The sequence below is a fragment of the Hypanus sabinus genome, chromosome 9 (genome assembly GCF_030144855.1).
Source record: "Hypanus sabinus isolate sHypSab1 chromosome 9, sHypSab1.hap1, whole genome shotgun sequence".
NCBI lineage: Eukaryota > Metazoa > Chordata > Chondrichthyes > Myliobatiformes > Dasyatidae > Hypanus > Hypanus sabinus.
In genome coordinates, this window is record NC_082714.1 from 104,949,572 (window position 1) to 104,977,420 (window position 27,849).

Sequence of the window (27,849 nt, forward strand, 5' to 3'; positions counted from 1 at the left end):
AGGAGCTAAAGCCCCAAAATCCCCGGTCTAACACTGTCCACTCCAACAATGGCCCTCCGCTTGCCCCTGCCACATTTTAATTTGCATTTGCCAATGAATCCTGATCTCAGATGAGCTGCAATTCAAACGCCAAAACTCACGTGAAGCCCTGCCAGTCACTCTCTCTCTCTCTCTCTCTCTCTCTCTCTCTCTCGCTCTCTCTCTCGCTCTCTCTCTCTCTCACCCTCCCTCCCTTATGTAGAATCCAACTAGAGTATGGGACCTGATTTTGGAAAATGAGTCAGGCTAGGTGGCAAACCTGACTGTGGGTGAACATTTTGGGAATAGTGACCACAACACATTAGTTATGAGTAAGAATAAAATTGGATCTTCATAGACGGTAAATTACAGCAGGATGAGAGAGTAATTAAGGAGCACTGATTGGGAGTAATTACTGCTGTCGGACAATCCAGGCTTGACATGCGAGAGTTGTTTAAAGATATGGTCAGAGTTTAAGATCGGCATGTTTCAGTAAGGGACGTGATGAGTTAAGGAAACCCTGGATGACCCAAGAGCTCCTAAATTTAGTCAAGATGAAAAATGAAGCATAGAAAAAAGGTTTAAAATTAGATTGGGCATGTGTAGTGGAAGGGTGCTGCAGCACAATTAGGAAGGCCAAAGGCATTTTGTATCAGAATCAGATTTAATATCACTGTATATGTCGTGAAGTTTGTTGTTTTGCGGCAGCAGTACATTGCAATACATAATAATAATGAAAATAAATTGCAATAGCGAGTGTCTGTGTGTGTGCGCGCGTAGTGTTCATCAATTCATTGGCCATTCAGAAACTAATTCTGAAATATTGAGTGGGTGTCTTCAGGTTCCTGTACTACTTGATGGTAGCAATGAGAAGAGGGCATGTGATGGGTGTTGGGGTCCTTAATGATGATACCACCTTTTTGAGGCAACGCCTTTTGAAAGTGCCCTAGATGCGGGGGGTGGGGTTGGGGTGTGGGGGCTAGTACCCTTTGAAGGAGCTGACTGAGTTTACAAATTTCTGCAGCTTTTTACGATCCTGTGCAGTGGCCCATCCCTATCAGACGTTGGGTGATGGAGCCAGTTAGAATGCTCTCCACGATACATCCGTAGAAACTTGTGAGTGGCTTTGGTGACATAACAATTCTCAAATTCTTAATGAAATATAGCTGCTGTTATGCTGTGTTAGACCCCGGATAGATCCTCACAGATGGTGACATCCAGAAGCTTGAAATCGCTCACCCTTTCCAATTCTGATTTCTCGATGAGGACCAGTGTGTGTTCCCCCGACTTCCACTTCCTGAAGTCCACAATCAATTCCTTGGTGTTACTGATGTTGAATGCAAGGTCATTGCTGTGACATCTCTCAACAAGCTGACCTACCTTGCTCCTTTATGCTTCCGCGTCACCATCTGAAATTCGACCAACAATAGCTGTATTGTCAGCAAATTTACAGGTGACGTTTGAGCTGTGCCTAGCCACACAATCGTGAATGAGGTGATTCTATTTCCAAACTGCGCAGACTGTGATCTCCTGGAGAGGAAGTCAAGGATCCAGTTACTGAGGCCCTGGTTTTGGAGCTTGTTGATTAGAAGTGTGGGTGTGGTGGTGTCGAACGCTGAGCTGTAATCAGTAAACAGTAGCCTGATGTAGATACGAGGCAATCTGCAGATGCTGGAAGTTCAAGCAACATACACAAAACGCTGGTGGAACGCAGCAGGCCAGGCAGCATCTATAGGGAGAAGGGTCTCGGCCTGAAACGTCGACAGTGCTTCTCCCTAGCCTGCCGTGTTCCGCCAGCATTTTGTGTGTGTTGCCTGACGTAGATATTGTTGTTGTCTAGGTGATCCAAGGCCAGTGAGATTGCATCTTGCTGTAGACCTATTGTAGGCTTAGGCAGGAGTTGATTCTGGCCACGACCAACCTCTCAAAGCACTTAAAGAACCTCTTACCCCTTTTCACCTATGTCATTGGTGCCTATGTGCACCACGACCTCTGGCTGCTCACCCATTCTCTTGGAATTCTACTGCAGCTGAGTCATCCTGGACCCTAGCATCTGGGAGGCAACTCACCATCCAGGCTTCGCTTTGGTGACCTCAGAATCAGCTCTCCATCCCCCTAACTATGGAGTCTACTATCACCTTTCCTCTGCCTGACTTTACTCTTCCCTGCTGAGCCTCAGAGCCGGCCATAGTGCCACTGGCCTGTCTGCTGCTGCTGTTCAAACTGCCTGTAAGGAACTCACTCCACAGTGTCCCACTCCACTGACGGGCCCCACTCACTTTATAAAACTGGCGTGTAATGTGCACGAGATAATGACTCCACTCACTCCCAGATCTCCCACTCTGTCCCTAGGGCCTGATGGCAAATATCCCAAAATATTGAAAGAAGCAAGTGAGGAGATTGCTGGGACTTTGACAAGTATTTTTGTGTCCTCACTAGTAACAGTCGAGGACCCAAAGGACTGGAGAGTAGAATGTTGTGCCATTTTTTCAAAAAAGTTGCTGGGGATAATCAGCCAGTGAGCCTCATGGCTGTGGTCGGTACACTGTTGGAGGAAATACTGAGGGATAGCATTATGTGCATTTAGAAAAGCTAAGGGGCAGTCAGCATGGTTTTGTGTGGGGCAGATCATGCAATCCAGACTTAAGTTAGAGTTTTTTGAGGAGGTGTCAAAGGTGTTTGATGAGGGTAAGGCAGTGGAATTTTCTGTGACACACACAAAATGTTGGTGGAACGCAGCAGGCCAGGCAGCATCTATAGGAAGAAACACTGTGGATATTTCGGGCCAAGACCCTTCATCCTGAAATGTCGACAGTGCTTCTCCCTATAGATGCTGCCTGGCCTGCAGTGTTCCACCAGCATTTTGTGTGTGTTGCTTGAATTTCCAGCATCTGCATATTTCCTCGTGTTGAAATTCTCTGTGGGAACTTTAGTAAGGCACTTGGCAGGGCCTCTCAAGGCAAGTTGATTCTGTAGATAAAGATACCAGGAATCCAGGTAGATTTCAGGCTTGGAATTGAAACAGGAGTCTGCCCATAGAAGACAGGGAGTAGGGGTAGAGAGCAGTTATTCTAGCTGGAGGGCCATAACCAGTAGAATACTGGATCTTTGTTGTTTGTGATAAATATCAATGATTTGGATGAAAATGTAGATGGGTGGATTGGCAAGTCTGCAGATGAGACCAAGATTGGTGAAGTTGTGGATGGCATAAAGGACTCAGAGGATATCGTGGGAAATAGATCAGTTATGGATTTGGGCAGAGACTGTGGCAAATGGTGTTTAATCCAGGCAAGTGTGAGATCTAACACGTGTGGGAGGTCAAATGAAAGTAGAACATATGCGGTTAATAGTATCTTCCCTAATACCATTGAGTTACAGAGGGACCTTAGGATCCAGGTCCATATACAGTCGGCCCTCCTTATCCGCGGGTTCCGCGTGTGCGGATTCAACCAACCGCGGATCGGGAAAACCCGCAAGTTCTCTCTCCAGCACTCATTGTTTGAGCATGTACAGACTATTTTTTCTAGTCATTATTCCCTAAACAATACAGTACAACAACTACTTACATAGCATTTACATTGTATTAGGTATTATAAGTAAGCCGGAACAGGTACATCCGGTATTATTTAGTGTCAGTTAGTCAAATGTTTGTCTTAGTATATAGTATATATTTTACCTTTCTATGCGTATAAAACACTTAAGAAACGTATTTATATCAATAATTAAACCACTGCGTTACTTAGTAATAATTGTAGCTTTCATCGGGGCAGGGCCTTTCTCACTTTACACTTTAAAATTGTTCCAGTCGTTGACCGAACGCTAACGCCTAAAGCTTTCCCAATGACCGATGGCGTTTCACCTCTTTCTGATCGCTTTATTATTTCCACTTTATTTTCAATTGTGATCGTTTTCCATCAATGGAACAGAAACACTGCGGGCGGCGGGTCCCGAGCTCCACCGGGTCCTAAAGTCCACACGCACTGAGACAGGTTAAAAAAGGGACTTGAGCATCCGTGTTTTTTGGTATCCGTGGGTGGGGGGGGGGGGGGAGTCCTGGAACCGATCCCCCGCAGATAAGTATTACTGAAAGTGGCTATGCAAGTGAGTATGGTGATAAAGAAGCCACATAGGTTGCTTGCCTTCATTGGTGATGAGCAGAAGAGTACAGCAAGCATACTGCTTCATGTAAAACTTTACTCAGGCCACACCTGCAGTATTGTTTGCACTTCTGGTTGCCCCATTGTAGGAAGGATGTGGAGACTGTGGTGAGGTTGCATAAGAGGTTCACCTGAATTAGAGAGTATGAGGAATAAGGACAGCTGGGCAAACTTGTGATGTTCTGCTTAGAGTACTGGATTCTGAAGAGAGATCTGTTAGCGATTTTTAAAATTATGGGATGCATAGGTAGGGTAGACAGAGAGAATCTGTTTCACAAGACAGAAGTGTCAAATACCGGGAGTCATGCCTTTAATGAGAGAGGGCAGTTTACGGGCAATGTGAGGGGAAGTTTTTTTTACACAGTGACTGGTAGGTGCCTGGAATAGGTCACCGGGGTAATCATGGAAACAGGCAGTTAGGTGGAGTTTAAAAGCTTTTAGATAAACATATGAATGTGGGGAATGGAGGGATATGAACATTACACGGGAGGAGAGTGTTGAGCTATATAATATGCTCAGTGGAATCCAAGTCTAGAGACATTATCCTTAAGCTGTATCATGCGCTTGTGAGGCCACACCCTGAGTACTGTGTACAGTTTTGGTCTCCATATTTTGTGAGGGATGTGAAGGTACCAGAGAGAGTTCAAAGAAGGGCAACTAGACTCATTCGAGGTCTGCAGGTTGTGGGTTATGAAGAAAGATCGAAAGAATGAAAATCTTTTTAGCCCAAGTAGACGTAGAATGAGAGGAGACATGATGGAAGTGTTCAAAGTCATTAGGGATATAAGTAAGATGGATGACAGCTGCTACTCAAAATTAATCCATCAACAAGGACACAGGGCCACAGATGGAGACTGGTTTAAGGGAGATTTCAGACTAACATCAGGAAGCACTTTACACAGCAAGTTGTTTGCATGTGGAACAAGCTACCTAGTTGTGTCATTGAGAGTAGTAGCTTAGAGACTTGCAAATTTAAACTCAATAGTTATTTCAACACACTATGTGAATAGGAATTTGGCAAGCTTTGTTGGGCTGAATGGCTTGTTGTTGTCAAAACTTCCTAATGTTTTATAAATTGGCATCAAGTTAGATACAATTTCATGGGCCAAATGGCATCTCCAGTGTTGTACTGTTCTATGATCTTGAACATTATAAAATCAAAGATAAAATGCCAGTCAGACCAAAACCTGCAGTTATTATAGAGTTTTGTTTGACTCACAGGGGTTTTCATTGTTAGTTCAGACAAATGATGTGGTCAAGCACATACATTTACCAGTCATAATTTCCTGTGGTCATTATTACCTTGTTGCTAGATAGCAATCTGAATAGAGATAAAAGCCAGTTTGGGACTCTCTGCAAAAATGGTTGGGCATCACTGATGTAATAGTGACAATGTATGGAGAATGTAATACTCTTGACAATAAACTTAAACTTGGATAGTATTTCCCTGTATAACTTTCATTTAATTGTGAACACAATTTGGAAGAAACTGCCTTTTCTGAATAATAAACAAGTTACTTATTGTAACATGCAACCTCTACACCTGAATTGTTCCTTTCTTTCTACTTTGTTGAGCTATTATAGTTAATAATCCCATTCTTCCAAGTTCATGCAACACCCTCTCCCACCCCATGCATCCCATATTGAATTTATCATCTGTCGCATGAATCCTAACTCACTCTGTCCCCAGTTGTCATATCCACCACATTTCTTACTACCTTTCTGCATTCTGCATGCTTTCAAAACCCTTATTGGTATCAGCTGATCACAACTTATCACACTGTTTTATTTAAAGGGAACTAATTTGTAAACTTATGAATGAAGACCTTTGTTATAAGGCTATCCTTAGAAGAGGACAAAAGAACCTAATCACTTGCAGTTTGTATATTTATAAGTTGTATTTAGCTCAACTCATTATATTTAAAAAGGTTGTTAATTGCAGATGGAAAACTGATTTAATGAAAATAGCACCTAGACATTTATTAGTAATTCACTATCTTCTAATTGATGAGTACAGCAAGGCTGGTAATTGGCTACTTTGCAAGGGTTTGGGTTTGGATTTTTTCTGATGTGCGAAACTGATGTGTTTATAGGGAAAAAATTGAAAATATTTACTGGAATTATGGTTTGTTGAGAGATATTGTTTTATCTGACAGAACAAAAGATTTAACATCAACAAAGATGAGCTAAAATCCACCTCGAAGGCAATTGAGACTGTCCATAATCTGTGCTGCAATGAAAACAAAGGGGCTTCAGAGCTGATTGCTGAACTGGGCACCCTTTATCAGTGTATTCGGTGAGTATCACAGTGCGTGAGGGGTTCGTCAGCAAATTAAACCAAGGATTGCCTTTGGGTTTGATGCCTTTGATGGGTGAATGGGTAGTATCAAAGAGCATCGGGCCATCTATAGTTCTATTTGGTGTGTATGTAGAGATGCAGGATGCTCTATCTCAGTCAATGAACCACTGTTCAATAAACTGTGTAGCTACTCTGCTGAGAGTGTTTATGAAGACAGTGTGCAGGTGTTTCGCTTTTTGCCAAATCCATTCGTTGGAAGATCTGAACAGATGAAGGATCTCAATAGAAAAGATTGATTGTCCATTTCCTTCCACATATACTGCCTGATCTGCTGAACTCTGGCAGTTTGTCTATTTCTCCAGATTCCAGCATTGTACTTTCTTGTGTCTCCCTCTGGCAGATCATACCAAGAACTCAACACTCTTGCCACCCAGCTGGATTATGAAATTTTCGGAACTCTGGAGCAAGCAACTTCTACACACACCGAGTTCAGATGTTTGTACTTAGAAGGCTGGAACATCAAGGCCATGCTCTCAGATTCTCTTATAACTTCCAGGACATGAAATTTAGCTCTCAGTGAAAGTTGTTCAAAAAGTCATTGTAACAAAAAAAAAGCAGGAGGGTTGCATGTACACATCATCTGATAACTGTTCCTTTCTGATTATTAGGTTCCCGGTGGTAGCAATGGGAGTGCTGAAATGGGTTGATTGGACGGTGTCAGAGCCCAGCTATTTTCAGCTACAGACAGACCATACACCTGTTCACTTGGCCTTACTAGATGAGGTAACTGGAATGCTGCTTCCATTTTTGGATGACTTGGGTTCACAATCTTCTGTTATGTTATAACATCAGACCTACCTCTCTGGTGAAGCTGTGTTCCCAGCTTAACATCTGGGGCAGTCATTGTGGCTTGATTCACCCGAGGCAGTCATTCCTTTATTATTCTTAATCTTGCTGCTTTGGCTGAGGGAGATGGAATCATTAGCAGGCTCTCTGCTTTTGCTTGACAGGCTTTTGGAGACTTTGTGTGGATGGCAGCTGATCAGAATTATAGGCAAAATGGTTTCACATTGAAAAGCTCAAAATGTAAATATTCATATAAACTGCTGCACAAATTGCAGGTATTTCAAAAATGTTTTTTGTTATCAATTGTAAATGTCCAAAGTTTGAAGTACAGATCTGATTTTACTTTATCCATCTTTCATTAACCTTAGCACAGTGGTGACATTTGCCTGTCATGACTGAGGATTCAAGGCAGTGAGACCTTAATAGAACATGACAGCACAGTACAAGCCTTTTGGCACACGATGTGGTGTCGACCTTTTAACCTAGACTGAAATCAATCTAACCCTTTCCTCCTACATAACCTCCATTTTATTAACATCCATGTGCCTATGTAAGAGTTTCTTAAATGCCTTTAATATCGTTCCATACACCCACCACTTTCTGTGTAAAGAACTAACCTCTGAAAGGCAAGAAGCAGATGCTAGAGAGTACCCCAGTGGTTGTCCCCGTTAATAATAAGTACTCCTGTTAGAGTACTGTTGGGGGAAGACAGCCTACCTGGGTCGTGCCTCTGGGACAGAGTCCGGCCCTGTGGCTCAGAAGGGTAGGGAAAGGAAGAGGAAGGCAGCAGTATTAGGGGACTCTATAGTTAGGGGGTCAGACAGGTGATTCTGTGGATGCAGGAAAGAAACTCGGATGGTAGCTTGCCTCCCAGGTGCCAGGGTCTGGGATGTTTCTGATCGCGCCCATGATATCTTGAAGTGGGAAGGAGAACAGCCAGAGATTGTGGTACATATTGGTAGGTAGGAAAAGGGAGGAGGTCTTGAAAACAGACTACAGGAGTTAGGAAGGAAGTTGAGAAGCAGGATTTCAAAGGTAATTTTGAGATTACTGCCTGTGCCACGTGACAGTGAGTATAGGAATAGAATGAGGTGGAGGGTAAATGCATGGCTGAGGGATTGGAGCAGTGGGCAGGGATTCAGATTTCCAGATATTTGGTAAACATGAGGAAATCTGCAGATGCTGGAAATTCAAACAAAACACACAAAATGCTGTTGGGACACAGCAGGCCAGGCAGCATCTATAAGGAGAAGCACTGTTGACATTTTGGGCTGAGACCCTTCGAAGGGTCTCGGCCCGAAACGTTGTCAGTGCTTCTCCTTATAGATGCTGCCTGGCCTGCTGTGTTCCGCTAGCATTTTGTGTGTGTTGTTCCAGATCATTGGGACCTCTTCTGGGGCAGATGTGACCTATACAAAAGGACAGGTTGCACTTGAATTGCAGGGGGACCAGTATCTTGGCGGGAAGGTTTGCTAAGGCTGTTGGGGAGAGTTTAAACTAGAATTGCTGGGGGGTGGGAACCGAACTGAAGAGACGGAGGAAGGCGAGGTTGGCTCACAAATAGAGAGAGCTTGGAGACAGTGCGAGAGGGAAGATAGGCAGGTGATAGAGAAGGGATACACTCAGACCAAAGGTTTGAGATGTGTCTATGTTAATGTGAGGAGTATTATGAATAAAGCAGATGAGCTTAGAGAGTGGATCAGTACTAGGAGCTATCATGTGGTGCCCATTACAGAGGTTTGGATGGCTCAGGGGCAGGAATGGTTATTTTGAGTGCCAGTCTTTAGATGTTCCAGAAAGGACAGGGAGGGAGGCAAAAGAGGTGGGGGCGTGGCACTGTTGATCAGAGATAGTGTCACGGCTGCAGAAAAGGAGGAAGTCACGGAGGGCATGTCTACGGAGTCTCTGTGGGTGGAAGTTTGGAATAGGAAGGGATCAATAACTTGACTGGATGTTTTTTATAGACCACCCAATAGTAACAGGGACATCGAGGAGCAGATAGGGAGACAGATTCTGGAAAGGACTAATAATAACAGGTTGTTGTGGTAGGATATTTTAATTTCCCAAATATTGATCGGCATCTCCCTAGAGTGAGGGGTTTTGGGGGGGTGGAGTTTGTTAGGTGTGTTCAGGAAGATTTCTTGACACAATATGTAGATAAGCCTACAAGAGGAGAGGCTATACTTGATCTGGTATTGGGAAATGAACCTGGCCAGGTGTCACTATTCTATCTCCTTTACCATAGCATTGGAGAGGGATAGGAACAGACAAGTTAGGAAAATGTTTAATTGGAATAAGGGGAAATATGAGGCTATCAGCCAGGAACTTGGAAGCATAAATTGGAAACAGATGTTCTCAAGGAAATGTATGGAAGAAATGTGGCAAATGTTCAGGGGATATTTGCATAGGGTTCTGCATAGATATATTCCAATGAGACAGGGAAAGGATGGTAGGGTACAGGAACCGTGGTGTACAAAGGCTGTTGTAAATCTAGTCAAGAAGATAAGAAGAGCTTATGAAAGGTTCAAAAGACTAGGTAATGATAGAGATCTAGAAGATTATAAGGCTAGCAGGAAGGAGCTTAAAAATGAAATTAGGAGAGCCAGAAGGGGCCATGAGAAGGCCTTGGTGGATAGGATGTGATCACTATCTCCAAAATGCTCTCCCACTGACAGACCTGACACCTGATCAGGTTCATTTCCCAATACCAAATCAAGTACACCCTCTCCTGTTGTAGGCTTATCTACATATTGTGTCAAGAAATCTTCCTGAACACACCTAACAAACTCCACCCCACCAAAACCCCTCACTCTAGGGAGATGCCAATCAATATTTGGCATTCTACAAGTATGTGAAGAGCAAGAGGATAAGATGTGAGAGAATAGGACCAATCAAGTGTGACAGTGGAAAAGTGTGTATGGAACCAGAGGAGATGGCAGAGGTACTTAATGAATACTTTGCTTCAGTATTCACTATGGAAAAGGATCTTGGTGATTGTAGGGATGATTTGAGCATGTAGATATTAAGGAAGAGGATGTGCTGGAGCTTTTGTGAAGCATCAAGTTGGATAGGTCACTGGGACCGGACAGGATGTACCCCAGGCTACTGTGGGAGGTGAGGGAAGAGATTGCTGAGCCTCTGGTGATGATCTTTGCCTCATCAATGAGGACGGCAGGGGTTCTGGAGGATTGGAGAGTTGCAGATGTTGTTCCATTATTCAAGAAAGGGAGTAGGGATAGCCCAGGAAATTATAGACCAGTGAGTCTTACTTCAGTGGTTGGTAAGTTGATGGAAAAGTTGATGGAGACTGGATTTATGAACATTTAGAGAGGCATTATATGATTAGGAATAGTCGGCATGGCTTTGTCTAGGGCCTTACTAGCCTGATTGAATTTTTTGGGGATGTGACTAAACACATTAATGAGGGTAGAGCCATAGATGTAGTGTATATGGATTTCAGCAAGGCATTTGATAAGGTACTCCATGCAAGGCTTATTGAGAAAGTAATGAGGCATGGGATCCAAGGGGACATTGCTTTGTGGATCCAGAACTGGCTTGCCCACTGAAGGCAAAGAGTGGTTGTGGTCGGGTCATATTCTGCATGGAGGCCAGTGACCAGTGGTGTGCCTCAGGGATCTGTTCTGGGACCCCTACTCTTTGTGATTTTTATAAATGACCTGGATGAGGAAGTGAAGAGATGGGTTAGTAAATCTGCTGATGACACAAAGGTTGGAGGTGTTGAGGATAGTGTGGAGGGCTGTCAGAGGTTACAGCGGAACATCGATAGGATGCAAAATCTGGGCTGAGAAGTGGCAGATGGAGTTCAACCCAGATAAGTGTGAAGTGATTCATTTTGGTAGGTCAAATATGATGGGAGAATATAGTATTAATGGTAAGACTCTTGGCAGTGTGGAGGATCAGAGGGATCTTGGGGTCCAAGTCCATAGGACGCTCAAAGCTGCTACACAGGTTGACTCTGTGGTTACAGAGCATTGGCCTACATCAATTATGGGATTGAGTTTAAGAGCCGAGAGGTAATGTTGCAGCTATATCGGGCAGACCCCACTTGGAATACTGTTCTCAATTCTGGTCTCCTCACTACAGGAAGGACGTGGAAACCATAGAAAGGGTACAGAGGAGATTTACAAGGATGTTGCCTGGATTGGGGAGCATGCCTTATGAGAATAGGTTCAGTGAACTCAGCCTTTTCTCCTTGGAGTGATGGAGGATGAGAGGTGACCTGATAGAGGTGTACAAGATAATGAGAGGCATTGATCGTGTGGATAGTCAGAGGCTTTTTCCCAGGGCTGAAATGGCTAACACGAGAGGGCATAGTTTTAAAGTGCTTGGAAGTAGGAGATATCAGGAGTAGACTTTTTATGCAGAGAGTGGTGAGTGCATGGAATGGGCTGCCGGCAACGGTGGTAGAGGCAGAAATGATAGGATCTTTTAAAAGACTCCTGGATGGACATATGGAGGTTAGGAAAACAGAGGGCTATGGATGAGTGTAGGTAGTTCTAAGGTAAGGACATGTTCGGCACTGCTTTGTGGGCTGAAGGACCTGTATTGTGCTGTAGGTTTTCTATGTTTCTGACATCTCTCCTATATTTTTTTCTAATTATGCCCCTTGCATTAGCCATTTCCACCCTGGGAAAAGTTCTCTTTCTCTCCCGTCTATGTGTGGCTTTCTACGTTGATGTCAGTTCACCTCTCATCCTCCTTCACACCAAAGAGAAAAGCCCAAACTCACTTAACCTTTCCTCATAGATATGCTCTCTAATCCAGGCAGCATCTTGGTAAATCTCCTCTGCATCCATCTTATATTATTTCTGGTGTATGCAAAGTCTAGCAGTGCCATTCAAATAGAGAGAGTGCCAATATTTATTTCCCACCCCATGCAGTAACTCTCACTTGTATAGAGCCTCTAATATATCAAACATCAATGAGCACCACCAAAGAAAATTAATGTCAAACTCTTAGAAGATGGAAGGGCAGTAGATCAAATTCTTAGTCACAGCTGGACTGAGAAATAACTTAAAAGGACAAAAGATAGAGGGAGGACGGCTTAGGGAAGAAAGTCCTGGGAGGTTTTTGGCAGCTGCTATTGGCGGGGTGACTAAATACAAGGATGATCAAGGGGTCAGAATTGGAAGAGAGTAAATATGTGAATGTTGTGGGGCTGGGAGAGGTTACTGAGAAATAAAGGTGGTGAATGGTGGTCTTGAAACTGAGGATGAAAGTTTTAAACTTATAATGATATTTAATTAGGAAGCACTCTTTATAGGAAGTTCAGTGAATGGAACAGAGTGAGTTGAGATGCGACAGCTGAGACTTGGTTGTCCAACAGAATTCAAGGAGTAGAATGAGGGGAGTCAGCCGTCAGTGTATTGGAATAGTAAAGTCCAGAGGTAACAATGAAGGTCTAAAGAGCACGTAGGTAGAGCTGGGTTACTACGGAATTGAAATAGTCTTAGTGGTGGCACAGATCTGATCTGATGTTCATCAGCTCAAATATGGTACCAAGGTCTCATTAATTTTCAGATATTTGCCAGGATGAGGGCTGGAGTTGGTAACAAGAGAATGGACTTTATTGTTGGAACCAAACATAATGGCTTTAGCCTTCTGGATACCTGCTGTTTTGCTCACAAAGCTTGTAACCTGTGTTCGCTGTTGAGAAGATAACAGATAAAAGCTGCAATTTACACTAAATACAAAGGAGGGTGTTAGTAAGACAATGAGCAAAGTGATGGAAGGATAAAGCTGATTTTGAGGGGATTAGAGTAAAACTGGGGAAAATAATATTGTTCAGCAGATTGTTGAAACAACCGTGGGAAATATTTTAAAAGATTACCAGAGAGAAAAATAGTATTCCATAAAATGAAATAATCAACGCTGAAATGTCATGGATAAATGTAGGATTGTCACATGTTTATGCATTGAGTGAATCAAGAGGAGATAACTAAAGGAAGTATGAAAAGTGTATGAAATGCTGACAGAATAAGCGATGGAATCAGAAAAGACCAATAGGAATAATGATCAAGCTGAATCAATATAAACATGCAAGAGTTTCACAGATTAGAGCTACAAGGAGAAGTTCGATGGAGTGTAAGCTCAATGGCTGATATTTAATTCTGTAACATTTAGGAGTGATGAGGCCAACAATAAGGATTCTACTGTGCAGTTTAGATTGGTTAATTAAAATTTGGCTAACACTGCACCTAGGGAGGCTCTGCTGTTTTGTTTCCAGTCTGTTTGGTTCTGTGATTATAATGATCTTGCTTCTATTTTTTTTCAGATAAGTACCTGCCACCAACTTCTCCATCCACAGGTCTTGCAGCTCCTTGTTAAACTCTTTGAGACCGAGCATTCCCAGCTTGACGTCATGGAGCAGGTAATCCTCCTGCGGTGCAGGGAAGGAACAATACAACAGGGAGTGGGTGTGTTGGATGGTAGGGATGCTGAGGAATTATTGGTTTGCATTTCACTTTTAACTTCTGGGATGGAGGGGTTATACTCAAAGTACCACTTTGAATAATAATTCAGAATCAGGTTTATTATCATTGATGAAAATCGTGAAATTTGTTGTTTTGTGGCAATAGTACTATGCAAGGCATAAAAGATTACTGTAAGTTACATTAGGAGAAATAGATGGATTGAGTGAGAGAGCAATTAGTGAGGTGGTGTGCATGTGTTCATAGACCGTTCAGAAATCGAATGGCAGTGGGAAAGAAGCTGTCCTTGAAATGTTAACTTTACAGATGTTCAAGGACGCTGCCACAGATGGAGAAGGCACAGACCTCGAGAATTATGCCTCATCTGTCACTGGCTACATCTGTAAGTTTAGATGATGTTGGTGCCACAAGAATGATTATCTCTTAGCCTAATCAAAAGCCCTGGGTGAATGCAGAGGTGCACTCCCTACTAAAAGCCTGGGACGCTGTCTTCAGGTTTGAAGACACAACAAATTCAGGGCAGCCAGGAGAAACCTCATCTTAGGCACCATGAGGGAACGGCCTTCTGTCCTCTAAAAATTCAGGAACACCTGTCTGATAACAATCCCCTGTGGCTGGGCACCAAGCATTACTGACTACACAAGTAAAATAGCGTCTATTGTACCAGTGACACCTCCATCCCTGATGCTCTAAACAATTTTTATACACATTTAGAGGCATGCAACACAACCAGCCACGAAAGCTACTCCCCCCCCCCCCCCCCAAATGAGCAGCCACTGTCTATAATAGCTGCAGATGTGAGAAGGAGTCAATTCACATAAAGCCATCGGGCCAGACAACATCCCAGGCTGAGTACTCGGGGTGTGCACACTGGCTCACCAGCATCTTCACGAATATCTTCAATACTTCACTCATCAAGGCTGCTGTCCATGCTTCAAATCAGTCACCATTATCCCTGTTCCTTCAGAACTGAACAACTACCGCCCTGTGGCACTGACACCAATCATCATGAAGTGCTTCGAATGGCACATATCGGAAACTCCATTTGTACCACACTGGACACTCACCAATATGCTTACTGGCAGAAACACTCTATGACAGATGCCATAGCTTCTGTCGTGCACCTGGCCCCGACACACCTAGAAAACAAGGACACTTATGTCAGACTGCTGTTTCTGGATTTCATTTTGACATTCAACATTGTTATTCCGCAGAACTTGGTAAACAAGCTCCTACTCCTCGGTCTAAATACACCACTATGTAACCGGGTGGACCTCCTAACCAGCAGACCTCATGTAGTCAGAACGCACAACCGTTCCTCCCTCCCCGGCTGTGTGCTGAGCCCACTGTTGTACAGTCCGTTCCTCCCTCCCCGTCTTCGTCAACACGGCTGTGTGCTGAGCCCACTGTTGTACACTCCGTTCCTCCCTCCCCGTCTTCGTCAACACGGCTGTGTGCTGAGCCCACTGTTGTGCACTCCGTTCCTCCCTCCCCGTCTTCCTCGACACGGCTGTGTGCTGAGCCGACTGTTGTGCACTCCGTGCCTCCCTCCCCGTCTTCGTCAACACGGCTGTGTGCTGACCCCGCTGTTGTACACTCCGTTCCTCCCTCCCCGTCTTCCTCAACACGGCTGTGTGCTGAGCCCACTGTTGTACACTCCGTTCCTCCCTCCCCGTCTTCGTCAACACGGCTGTGTGCTGACCCTGCTGTTGTACACTCCGTTCCTCCCTCCCCGTCTTCGTCAACACGGCTGTGTGCTGAGCCCACTGTTGTACACTCCGTTCCTCCCTCCCCGTCTTCGTCAACACGGCTGTGTGCTGAGCCCACTGTTGTACACTCCGTTCCTCCCTCCCCGTCTTCCTCAACACGGCTGTGTGCTGACCCTGCTGTTGTACACTCCGTTCCTCCCTCCCCGTCTTCGTCAACACGGCTGTGTGCTGAGCCCACTGTTGTACACTCCGTTCCTCCCTCCCCGTCTTCCTCAACACGGCTGTGTGCTGAGCCCACTGTTGTACACTCCGTTCCTCCCTCCCCGTCTTCGTCAACACGGCTGTGTGCTGACCCTGCTGTTGTACACTCCGTTCCTCCCTCCCCGTCTTCGTCAACACGGCTGTGTGCTGAGCCCACTGTTGTACACTCCGTTCCTCCCTCCCCGTCTTCCTCAACACGGCTGTGTGCTGAGCCCACTGTTGTACACTCCGTTCCTCCCTCCCCGTCTTCGTCAACACGGCTGTGTGCTGACCCTGCTGTTGTACACTCCGTTCCTCCCTCCCCGTCTTCGTCAACACGGCTGTGTGCTGAGCCCACTGTTGTACACTCCGTTCCTCCCTCCCCGTCTTCGTCAACACGGATGCCCCCCAGGGGTGTGTGCTGAGCCCACTGTTGTACACTCCGTTCCTCCCTCCCCGTCTTCCTCAACACGGCTGTGTGCTGAGCCCACTGTTGTACACTCCGTTCCTCCCTCCCCGTCTTCGTCAACACGGCTGTGTGCTGAGCCCACTGTTGTACACTCCGTTCCTCCCTCCCCGTCTTCCTCAACACGGCTGTGTGCTGAGCCCACTGTTGTACACTCCGTTCCTCCCTCCCCGTCTTCGTCAACACGGCTGTGTGCTGAGCCCACTGTTGTACACTCCGTTCCTCCCTCCCCGTCTTCGTCAACACGGCTGTGTGCTGACCCTGCTGTTGTACACTCCGTTCCTCCCTCCCCGTCTTCGTCAACACGGCTGTGTGCTGAGCCCACTGTTGTACACTCCGTTCCTCCCTCCCCGTCTTCCTCAACACGGCTGTGTGCTGACCCTGCTGTTGTACATTCCGTTCCTCCCTCCCCGTCTTCGTCAACACGGCTGTGTGCTGAGCCCACTGTTGTACACTCCGTTCCTCCCTCCCCGTCTTCCTCAACACGGCTGTGTGCTGAGCCCACTGTTGTACACTCCGTTCCTCCCTCCCTGTCTTCCTCAACACGGCTGTGTGCTGAGCCGACTGTTGTACACTCCGTTCCTCCCTCCCCGTCTTCGTCAACACGGCTGTGTGCTGAGCCCACTGTTGTACACTCCGTTCCTCCCTCCCCGTCTTCCTCAACACGGCTGTGTGCTGAGCCGACTGTTGTACACTCCGTTCCTCCCTCCCCGTCTTCCTCAACACGGCTGTGTGCTGACCCTGCTGTTGTACACTCCGTTCCTCCCTCCCCGTCTTCGTCAACACGGCTGTGTGCTGAGCCCACTGTTGTACACTCCGTTCCTCCCTCCCCGTCTTCGTCAACACGGCTGTGTGCTGAGCCCACTGTTGTACACTCCGTTCCTCCCTCCCCGTCTTCCTCAACACGGCTGTGTGCTGAGCCCACTGTTGTACACTCCGTTCCTCCCTCCCCGTCTTCCTCAACACGGCTGTGTGCTGACCCCGCTGTTGTACACTCCGTTCCTCCCTCCCCGTCTTCCTCAACACGGCTGTGTGCTGAGCCCACTTTTGTACACTCCGTTCCTCCCTCCCCGTCTTCGTCAACACGGCTGTGTGCTGAGCCGACTGTTGTACACTCCGTTCCTCCCTCCCCGTCTTCCTCAACACGGCTGTGTGCTGAGCCCACTGTTGTACACTCCGTTCCTCCCTCCCCGTCTTCGTCAACACGGCTGTGTGCTGAGCCGACTGTTGTACACTCCGTTCCTCCCTCCCCGTCTTCCTCAACACGGCTGTGTGCTGAGCCCACTGTTGTACACTCCGTTCCTCCCTCCCCGTCTTCGTCAACACGGCTGTGTGCTGAGCCCAGTGTTGTACACTCCGTTCCTCCCTCCCCGTCTTCGTCAACACGGCTGTGTGCTGAGCCGACTGTTGTGCACTCCGCTCACACACGACTGCACGGCCAAACACCCGAGCAATCACATTGTCAAGTTCACCGATGACACACCAGTGTTGGAGCTCATCACTAACAATAATGAGGCAGCCTACAGAGTGGAGGTGAGAGGAACTTGAGACCTGGTGCCAGGCCAGTAACCTCTTTCTCAATGTCAGTAAGAGAAAGGAGATGATTATCAACTTCAGGAGAAGTCACAGCCCGTTTTCCTTCAACGACACGGCAGTGGAAACTGCGAGCATTTTCAGTCTCCTGGGAATGCACATCCTGCACAACCTCTCATGATCCCAGGACACATTCTACACAATCAGGAAAGCAAACTTTCTGGGGAGGCTGGACTGTGCACATCTATACTCACATCCTTTTACAGATGCACATTAGAGAACATCCTAGCATCCTAATATTTTGCATGCCTCTAAGAGTGTCCTCCATTCCAGGGAAGAGAAGCCCAGCCTATCGAGTCTCTTATAACCATTTGTAATGCTCCAATCCAGGCAACATCCTGATGAATCTCCTCTGCACCCCCTCCGGCATATTCACACCCTTCCAGGTTCTCTCACCCTTCTTCTGACCCTGACTTCCACATGTCTGTCTACCTTTACTTAGTGTGTAATTCTTCTTCGCCCCCAGCTGGAGCTGAAGAAGACCCTGCTGGACCGAATGGTTCACTTGTTGAGTCGTGGCTACGTCCTGCCTGTGGTCAGCTACATCCGCAAGTGTTTGGAGAAGCTAGACACAGACATTTCACTGATCAGATACTTTGTGACAGAGGTCAGTGGCTTGCGTGGTGATGTACACATTTAGTTTGTGAATGGACAGGTGCTTTGGGGAGAGAGATTGGATGGCTCAATCTGACCATGGGTGTTTTGGGTCACAGTCCTCCATCACCTCAACCAAGTGGCCATTGCTGAAGACTGAAGACTGGGGAATGTTAGCCCAGCCTTGTACTGCAGTCGGTGGGGGGAGCTGCAGGATGCAGAGAATCAACCAGGAACCACACTGTGGAAAAAAAAGAGACTGCAAGTGCTGGAAGTCTAGGGAGCAGCACAGTCTGACTCTGCTCAATTAATATCGAGAAGTGTAGGCTTAACAACAGGTAGCAAATGGGAGCAGAAGCTTAGTGTGGTCTGAACCCTATTGATGGTTAAAAACTAAGAAGTTCAGCCCTTTGTGGTGAGAGCTTGAGAATGTCAGGACTGGAAAATAGAGCTCCACTGACTGATTGCAATAGGATGCGGAATCTTGTTAATCAGATACTTTATTCCAATATAATTGCAGGGCAGGAACCTTATGATCCTACCTTTATTTTATAAGTAACGTTGAAGCCCATGAGAGTCAAGGGAGTTTGCAGAATGGATGTGAGATTAGAGGTAGCAGGGATTAGCTGACACTGAATCATAAAGGAAGTGAAGAGTGAAACTCCTCATGAAATGGACTCCTGTTTCATGAGTGCAGAAGCCAGGATGTAGTTTCAACATCGGCATAAGCAAACTCAGTAATGCAGTGATTAATGAAGAGAATGGTAGTGGATACCAAGAGAGGTAATTTATAGAAGGCCTACTAGATGGCTTTTCAGAGCCGCTTGTGGTTGAGCCCACTAGAGAAAAGGTAATTCTGAGTTGGGTGTTGTGTAATGAACCAGATTTAATTAGAGAGTTTAAGATAAAGAAACCGATAGAAGGCAGTGATCGTAATACAGAATTCACCCTGCAGCTTGAGAGGGAGAAGCTAAAACTGAGTGTATTAGTATTACTGTGGAGTGAAGGGAATTACAGAGGGATGAAGGAGGAGCTGGTCAAAACTGATTGGAGGGGACGCTAGCAGGGATGACAGCGGACAGCAATGGCTGGAGTTTCTAGGAGCAGTTCAGAAGGCACAAGATAGATACAACTCAAAGATAAGGAAGTATTCTAAAGGGAGGATGATGAAACTGTGGCTGACAAGGAAAGTCAAAGACAGTGTAAAAGCAAAAGAGCAAAAAGAATACTCTCTGTATGCAGTATCTGAAAAAACTTTTGGTATCCTCTTTGGTCTCCTTCAGTTTTTCTGCATTTTCTTTCTTGTTGCTGATTGGCAGGTGGGCAATATGTTACTTTTTTGTGTGAGGGAAAGGCTGGGGATTCGTGACTTGGTGTTTTTACTTGTGAACGATCTATTAGATTTGTGTGTGGAGGTTGGGGATTTGATGTTATTGTCGGTTTTTTGTGTGGGAAGGTCTTGAGGGTTAGGGGTTTGATGATTTAGCTGCCGTGTCTGCGTGGGTGATGTGTTTTTGTGCGAGGGAGAGGTTGCGGAGTTTAGAGTTAGCGAGTTCTGTTTCTTTTTCTCTTTTCATGGGGGAGTGGGGTTAATGTTTTATCTTTCAATGACTTTAATGGCTTTTCTGTATTTCGTGGCTATCTAGTGAAGATGAATCTCAGGGTTGTATACTTTGATAATAAAATGAACCTTTGAACCTTTGATATTATTGGCTAGCTTACCTTCATATTTCATCTCTTCTCTCCTCATGGCTTCTTTAGTTGACCTGTTTATTTAAAACTTCCGAATCCTCTGACTTCAGGACTAATCAAAACAGGACATACATGATAAATGGTAGGGCATTGAGGAATGCAGTAGAACAGTGTGATCTAGGAATAATGGTGCATAGTTCCCTAAAGGTGGAATCTCATGTGGATAGGGTGGTGAAGAAAACTTTTGGTATGCTGGCCTTTATGTACAGTTCTGGTCACCGAATTATAGGAAAGATGTCAAGAAAATAGAGAGAGTACAGAGGAGATTTACTAAAATGTTATCTGGGTTTCAGCACCTAAGTTACAGAGAAAGGTTGAACAAGTTAGGTCTTTATTCTTTGGAATGTAGAAGGTTGAGGAGGGACTTGATAGAGGTATTTAAAATTATGAGGGGGATAGTTGACATAGGTAGGCTTTTTCCATTGAGAAAAGGGGAGATTCAAACAAGAGGACATGATTTGAGAGTTAGGGGGCAAAAGTTTAGGGGTAACACGAGGGGGAACTTCTTTACTCAGAGAGTGATAGCTGTGTGGAACGAGCTTCCAGTAGAAGTGGTAGAGGCAGGTTCGATATTGTCATTTAAAGTAAAATTGGATAGGTATATGGACAGGCAAGGAATGGGGGGGTTATGGGCTGAGTGCGGGTCAGTGGGATTAGGTGAGAGTAAGCGTTCGGCATGAACTAGAAGGGCCGAGATGGCCTGTTTCCGTGCTGTAATTGTTATAAGGTTAATTTTTGATCTTTTGCTTTTATGTTGTTTTTGACTTCCCTTTTCAACCACGGTTGCATTATCCTTTCTAAGTACTTCTTTGGGATGTATCTATCCTCTGCTTTCTAAATCGCTCCCAGAAACTGTAACCATTTGTCACCCCTGCTAGAGTCCCCTTCCAGTCAACCTTGGCCAGTTCTTCTCTCATCCTTTTTTTCTCGTGCAGGATTCCATAAAAGTTAGCTTGCAGGTTGAGTTGGTGGTAGGAAGGGCAAATGCAATGTTAGCATTCACTTCGAGAGGACTAGAATACCAAAGTAAGGATGTACTGGATGTACCGCTGAAGATTTGTAAGGCATTGGTCAGACTGTACTTGCAGTATTGTGAGCAGTTTTTGACAGTTTTTGAGTCCCTTATTTAAGAAAGGATGTGTTGTGATTGGAGAGGGTCCAGAGGAGGTTCATGAGAATGAAAGGGTTAATGTATGATGAGCTGTGGGCCTGTACTTGCTGGAGTTTAGAAGAATGAAAGGGGTTCTGTTTGAAACCTATTGAATTTTGTAAGGCTTAGATAGAGTGGACGTGGAGAGGATGTTTCATTCAGTGGAAGTGTCTGGGACCAGAGGGCACCGCCTCAGAATTTAAGGAAGTATCTTTAGAGCAGAGGTATGGAGGAATTTCTTTAGTCAGAGGGTGGTAAGTCTCTGGAAATCATTTCTGCAGATGGCTGTGGAGGCCAAGTCATTGGGTATATTTAATGTGGAGGTAGATCGGTTCTTGATTAGTAAGGTTGTTAGAAAAGTACTTCTGATATTTTGCTTCATTAGTGGAGACAGAGTTCAAAATCAAGATGTGTTAAATCCACTGTAAATAGGGATGTGGAAGGCTATCAGGGATTGCAGAAGAGGTTTACTCGGACAGCCCCAAAGTCGGTGAAGTTCAATCATTTTAGACATTGTAAGAGTGAGTTGTTTCCAACACACTGGAAGATCAGGAGATTTGATGGAAATGTTCTTCGCTTCGTGGTTACTGGAGGCAGTAAAGTGAAATTCTTTATGGTGCAAGGTTTCAATGGGTGACTCCATTTTAGATGGCTGGCAGACAAGAGAATGAAAGATGTTGTCTTAACCTAGAGCCTGCTGGAAGCAACTTTTACAATTATAAGGACTTCCAGGAGAGATATTTACAGAGTGGAGTCTGTTGCCAGCTGGGTAAGCTAAGGGAAATGGGCTGAATGGCTGCTTTCTTCTTTTTAATGATTCTGTCTTGTGCCTGCAGGTTCTGGATGTCATTGCCCCTCCATACACCTCAGACTTTGTCCACCTCTTTCTTCCGATTCTGGAGAACGACAGCATTGTTGGTACAATTAAAACTGAAGGGGAGTGCGATGCTGTGGCAGAGTTTATTGGTAAGTGGAGTATAGAGTTGTCTGGAATTGTAAGGCTGTGTGTGGCTAAAGGTTAGTGGGATTCAGCAAGGGAGCTCCGTCAGAAGGCTGCTTCTTGAACCCAAAAATCCAGACTGATACTGAGGGAATGCTGCACGGTTGAAGGTTCTGTGTTTCAGTACTGAAGTCCGATTGCCCTCTTAGTTGAGATATTATCTGATCATAATCACCGTTGCTGCTTTTGAGTCCTTGCTGTTTGCAATTCAGCAGTTCCACTTCCTCAGTTTTAATAATCAGACCCTACAAAATGCTCTGAGAGCTCCAGAGGTGCTAAAAAGAGCTTCATAATCACACGTTTACTTTTCTTTCTGATTCATTTGACTTCCTGTGTTAAGAGAGGGTGTCATTGTGTGCATTAGGTTTATGTAACTACTTCTGTGGTTCTTTGAGTGTAGTACTTTATCACACTTTTTGGAACTGAGCAGAAGCCTAGTTTGTATGTTAGTGAGTCAGATTGAGCTCCTCCTCTTGCAGTTGATGATGTACCTTCTATATCTATATGATATTTATCTTTAATCAGTGAAAAATTAGCTTAACTTGAGTGGAATCATGTAGAACAGTCAGCAGAATAGCTGTGGACCTTCCAGCCTGAATGGTTTTTCATTCCTTCACTCCTGTGCCTTTTGATGGGAAACCCTGTCAAATGCCCTCACTCCAGAAGAAGTGGATGCACACTATTTGTAGGTGCAATTTTTAGTGGCGGAGATTCCTATGTCTAGTGCATGTTAGGTTATAATGAGGGATTACTGCTCAGAAGAATAAGAGGTACATAAACCGTGGCAGGTGGTCTACATCTCTCTTATGTAAGAAAATTTAAAAACAGGAGCAGTAAGCCAATCCACCCCCTGAGCCTGCTCTGCCATTTAGTACAACCATGGCTGATCCAACCTTGCCTCAGCAGTACGTTCTCTCCCCGTATCGTCTGATTCCTTTGTAGCTTAAGTATCTGTCATTCTCCTTCTGAAGTGTATTCAGTACGTCCATCTTCACATCTCTCTGGATCAGAGAAGAATAACCTTCCGAGAAGGTGTTATCTTTAAAATGTGATGCTGTATTCTGAAACTAAGCTCCATGGGTCCCCATTAAGGGAACACGCACAAAATGCTAGAGGGACTCAGCAGGTCAGGCGTTATACATGGAAAACATATTACTTAAATGGAGTTAGACCACAAATGCAGCATCTGCAAAATCTCATGTCCCCATTAGGGGAAGCATCCTCAGAACGTTGTATGTTTCAGTACGATTACTTCCAGTTCCTTTGCAACTAAGCTCATTATGCAGAACGTCAAGCCCCTCTTCCCGGAATCAGCCTAGTGAACCTTCTCTTCAGTGCCTCCAGTGCACCCCTTCCTGTGGTACAGAAATCAAAAGTGAACTCAGTATTCCATTTGCGGTCTCTTAAAGTTGCATTTGTTTGGTATTCTGTACCTTTTTCAATACTGCACAACATTTCACGTCACTTGCAGAGTCTGCATTCTGTGTTTCAGGCACCAGGACTCCACACTCTTCAGTTTGTAGTCTAATTCCATTTAAGTATTATTTTGCTTTTCCCATTCTTTTTTTCCAAATGGATAACCTGACATTACACTCCACTCAACAAAGCCTTGCCCTCTCACTTTAATTGTGCACCACTAGTACGTCCTTCTGGTGGACTCTTCTGCTAAACCTGCAGTGTTAGTGTGTAACTTGTGATATTCCGTCCAAGCTAATGTGAGTGAGGGAGAGGTGGTGAGGAACAACACCCAGCAGCTGGACCCGAGTACAGGTGTCCCCCCCTTTACAAAGGTAGAGCGTTCCAGTGAAACCTTTCCTAAGCTAAAATGGCGTAAAGCGAAGAACCATGAATTTATATGGGAAAAATTTTCTTAAAAGTGAAAATCCTCTTTGTAATGCGAAAACAGGTTATTAATGAAGGTCTTTTGTAAAAGCGAAGTGGCATAAAGCGAACGTTTGTAAAGCGGCGGGGTGGGGGGGCACCTGTAGTAGAAATGTTGTAACATGAAGTGACTATAACTCCTGAATAACAGTTTTGTGTAAACTGTACTTCCAGCACACTGCAAATCCAACTTTATCATGGTGAACTAGCACGGAGAAGGAAACACGGGAATAGAGAGCGGCCAGCGGAGGATGTGCAAGATCTTTCTGAGACATGAGACAATGATGGAACACTGTGTGTCATGTAAAATTGATCCAAGAATTGTGAGCGAGACCCAGCAGCAGTTAAATAGATGAATAATGATTAGATTTTGTACTTTATTTTATATAAGTGATGTAAAATATAGAAGCCTTTTTCTTCTTTTCTGCAATTGACTTTGGAAAATAAACTGAGTTTGGAACTGATGTGTTAAAAATAAATAACGGTGTTGTACTTTCAGGAATGCTTGGATTTACAATTTTTAGAAAAAAAACACTTATTTTGTCAACAGTGGACCATAGGTGAGGATAATAAAGGTCGTTATTATGTTTGCATCCGTCACTGTAGAGCTGATGAAAACCATGGGTGTTAATGGTTGTACCACATGCACCTGCTCGGTCAGACACTTCCTGACTTATCTGCTGTCATCAGTCACTTTATAATCTACAAAAGTGCAGTGCAACCCTTGATCTCCTAAAAAGAAAAGGTATATAATATTTTAATATTCAGTATTATCTTTGAAGTGCACAGAAATGTATTATGTAGAGTTTGTCACTTGGTGCTCCCAGCAAGGAAGTGGCTCGCCGTTAAAAGTGGTAACATCTTTCTTTAAGGATCAGTGGTACGGATCCCAAAACCAGATTAGGAGTATCACAGGTGCAGAAGGTGTTTTCCAGAGTTCGGAATGATGGTCCTCCTAGACGCCCAGGTGGGAATGTTGGAGGGATATCAGCAGGACAGACCCTGTCTCAGGGCTTAAGGCTCCATTTCCTAATGGTTAGAAGGGGGTTGGTCCCTGTCTGCATACTGTGGATGGGTGAGGGAGGATTTAACATTTCAGCTACTGGTGTTCATGTCACTTGTTCTAATTTAATGATTGAAAATAAAGACCAGAGTTCCTCAATGAAATGGTAGCCTTAATTAGTTAAGGTGGGTTGTGCAAATACCCTTTCCTCATATAAATGGCCAGAGACTCCCACATGGCCTTTTATGTTCTGAGTCAGAATCAGAATCAGGTTGAACTGGCATATGTTGTGAAATTTATTGTCTTATAGCAGCAGTGCATCGCATACATAAAAGAACTACAAATTACAATTAAGGAAATATATATATATAAAATGCACACACAGTGGATTTCAGTTAATTGGGCCTCCAGTTAGTTAGAGAAGTCACTAATTTGAGACAACTCTTAAAGAACAAAAAATGGATTGAGAAAAGAGCTGGATTTCCGTTGTTTATTTGGGACATCGTGCCGCCTAATTGGGTCTGGAGACTGCTGCCAAAGTTTCTAACTAGCGTTAGTCATGTACACTTGTGTCACTGTTAAAACACTACACCATGCTTAGAACAAGGATTTTTTAAATAGTGTCAGTTGCGTGTACGTATTCAAAAAGCAGTAATTTTTGTCGTTGATAATTAGAAATAAGCAGTAGGACAATTCAAGTGTTTTGCTCACTGTGGTTTCAAGAATAAATTTCTCTATTGATAACTATTAGGAACTACATTTTTATAGTATTGTAGAAGTAATGTTAGTGTTCTAGTTTGTTCTATATTTTACTTAAATACATAATTTCTTACTCAGTTAAATGGTAGTTTGTCTTTTTTTATATAAGTTTTTAACTAATTCCACAAAACTTTGGCTAATTGGGGAAGCTGCTTTATTGGGCCAAATTGGGTCCCGATGTGTCCCAATTATCCAAGACATAAAAAATGATTTAAATAAATAGTGTAAATAAGAAAATAGTTAGGTAGTGTACATGGGTTTATTGTCCATTTAGAAATCTAATGGTGGCAGGGAAGAAACTGTTCCTGAAATGTTTAGTGTTTATCTTCAGGCTCCTGTAACCTCCTCCTTGGCGGTAGCATTGAGAACAGGATGTGATGGGGGTAATGCCTACACCTGCTAATCTTTGACACCCTTGCTCATTAAAATCTACCAACCTCCACTTTAAATATTCCTAATGACTTGGCCTCCACAGAGGTCTATGGCAATGAATTCCAGAGATTCACAAACCTCAGGTGAAAGAAATTTAGAATCTGAAGCAGTTTATTATAGCTGATGTTCAGTATGTCATAACATTTCTTTTGTGGCAGCAGGACAGGGCAATACGTAAAATATACTACAAATTACAATAAGAAGTATAAAAAATTAAAGAGGTAGTGCAGAAAGAAAATCAAAATAGCAAAAATTCCTTCTTGTCGCTGTTCTGGAAGTTCATCCTATTCTGAGGCTGTGCCCAAATACTCTCCCCCTGATAGAAACATCCTCTGCACGTTTGGTCAGTTTTCAATATATCCCCATAATATTATTCAACAAAAAGCCTGACATACTTACATATGTTAGTTCCTACATAAAAGTAGAACTGGCCTCTCTTCTTTCTGATCAGTTGTGTTTTAAATGCCATTCATTACAATACTGAGGAGGGGGTGGTTAGCATTTTGAATGATTTTGTGTGGCTTCCAATTTACAGACAAAATTGACTTACAGACATAAGTTTTCCCCACATCTTAACCTCTGACAGCAACACACACACACGAGGCTAAGAGAACGCAGGCGGCAAGAGGCGAACAGTGGACGCTTTGGACTGAGAGTCCTCAACAAGATTGGAAAGGAAGTGGGCAGGAACAATGTCCATGTCCCTCCATAATGCTGCCTGACCTGCCGAGCTCCTCCAGCATGTGCGGCTCAAGGTTTTCATTACCTTTTAATGGACCTTTGATCAAAAATACACATGCAATATCAATTGACTAAGCCCAGGCCTACACAGGAGGTTGGCAATATTACAAGGAATCTATAAATACTGAGTCAGTGGCACAGAGCCATAGGGCACCACACACCGATCAGGTGTTCTCATGCACAAAACACAAACAGCAGGCAGGTGAAGTGAGAGCAGATGGCATACATCTGCCATCTTTGTTACCTTGCCCATGTAACAAATGTCCAGATATATTCAGTTACATCAATATCATTCAGTATGGTAAACGTACTTATATATTTTGATACCATTCATTAAATTCCATATAAGACTGAATATCGTTGGTGTGTGGCCGAGTGGGCAAAGCATCAGACTAGTAACCTGAAGGTCACTGGTTTGAGCCTCAGCTGAGGCAGCGTGTTTGTGTCCTTGAGCAAGGCACTTAACAACTCATTGCTCTGCGACATCACCGGTGCCAAGCCGTATGGGTCCTAGTGCCCTTCCCTTGGACAACATCGGTGGCGTGGAGAGGGGAAGGCTTGCAGCTTGGGCATCTGCCTGTCTCCCACACAACCCTGCGCCCTGGAAACTCCAGGCACAGATCCATGGTCTCTCGAGACCGACGGAGGCCACCACCAAGACTGAATAAGAACAATCATTAAATGTGGAGAGCGGGAAGGGAACTAGGAATACGTGTTTTGAATTTAATAATATTATTGGAGCTTAATCATATGTAGG

The 27,849-nt window shown here is 44.4% G+C and overlaps 1 protein-coding gene across 2 annotated transcripts in view; it reads left to right on the forward strand.

The window, feature by feature from the left end:
* The window catches only part of nelfcd (negative elongation factor complex member C/D), a 100,668-nt gene extending 76,013 nt beyond the window's left edge, over positions 1 to 24,655 (forward strand). The window contains exons 10-15 of one of the 2 annotated variants that reach the window (XM_059980357.1): positions 6,332 to 6,471; positions 7,143 to 7,257; positions 13,616 to 13,711; positions 18,247 to 18,387; positions 22,113 to 22,242; positions 24,332 to 24,655. In XM_059980357.1, coding sequence (XP_059836340.1) covers positions 6,332 to 6,471; positions 7,143 to 7,257; positions 13,616 to 13,711; positions 18,247 to 18,387; positions 22,113 to 22,242; positions 24,332 to 24,366 — 657 coding nt within the window. In that variant the 3' untranslated portion in view covers positions 24,367 to 24,655. Of the gene's footprint in view, positions 1 to 6,331; positions 6,472 to 7,142; positions 7,258 to 13,615; positions 13,712 to 14,078; positions 14,184 to 18,246; positions 18,388 to 22,112; positions 22,243 to 24,331 lie in introns of those variants that run through there. The other variant, XM_059980358.1, reaches the window with a different exon arrangement.
* Positions 24,656 to 27,849: the final 3,194 nt, after the last annotated feature.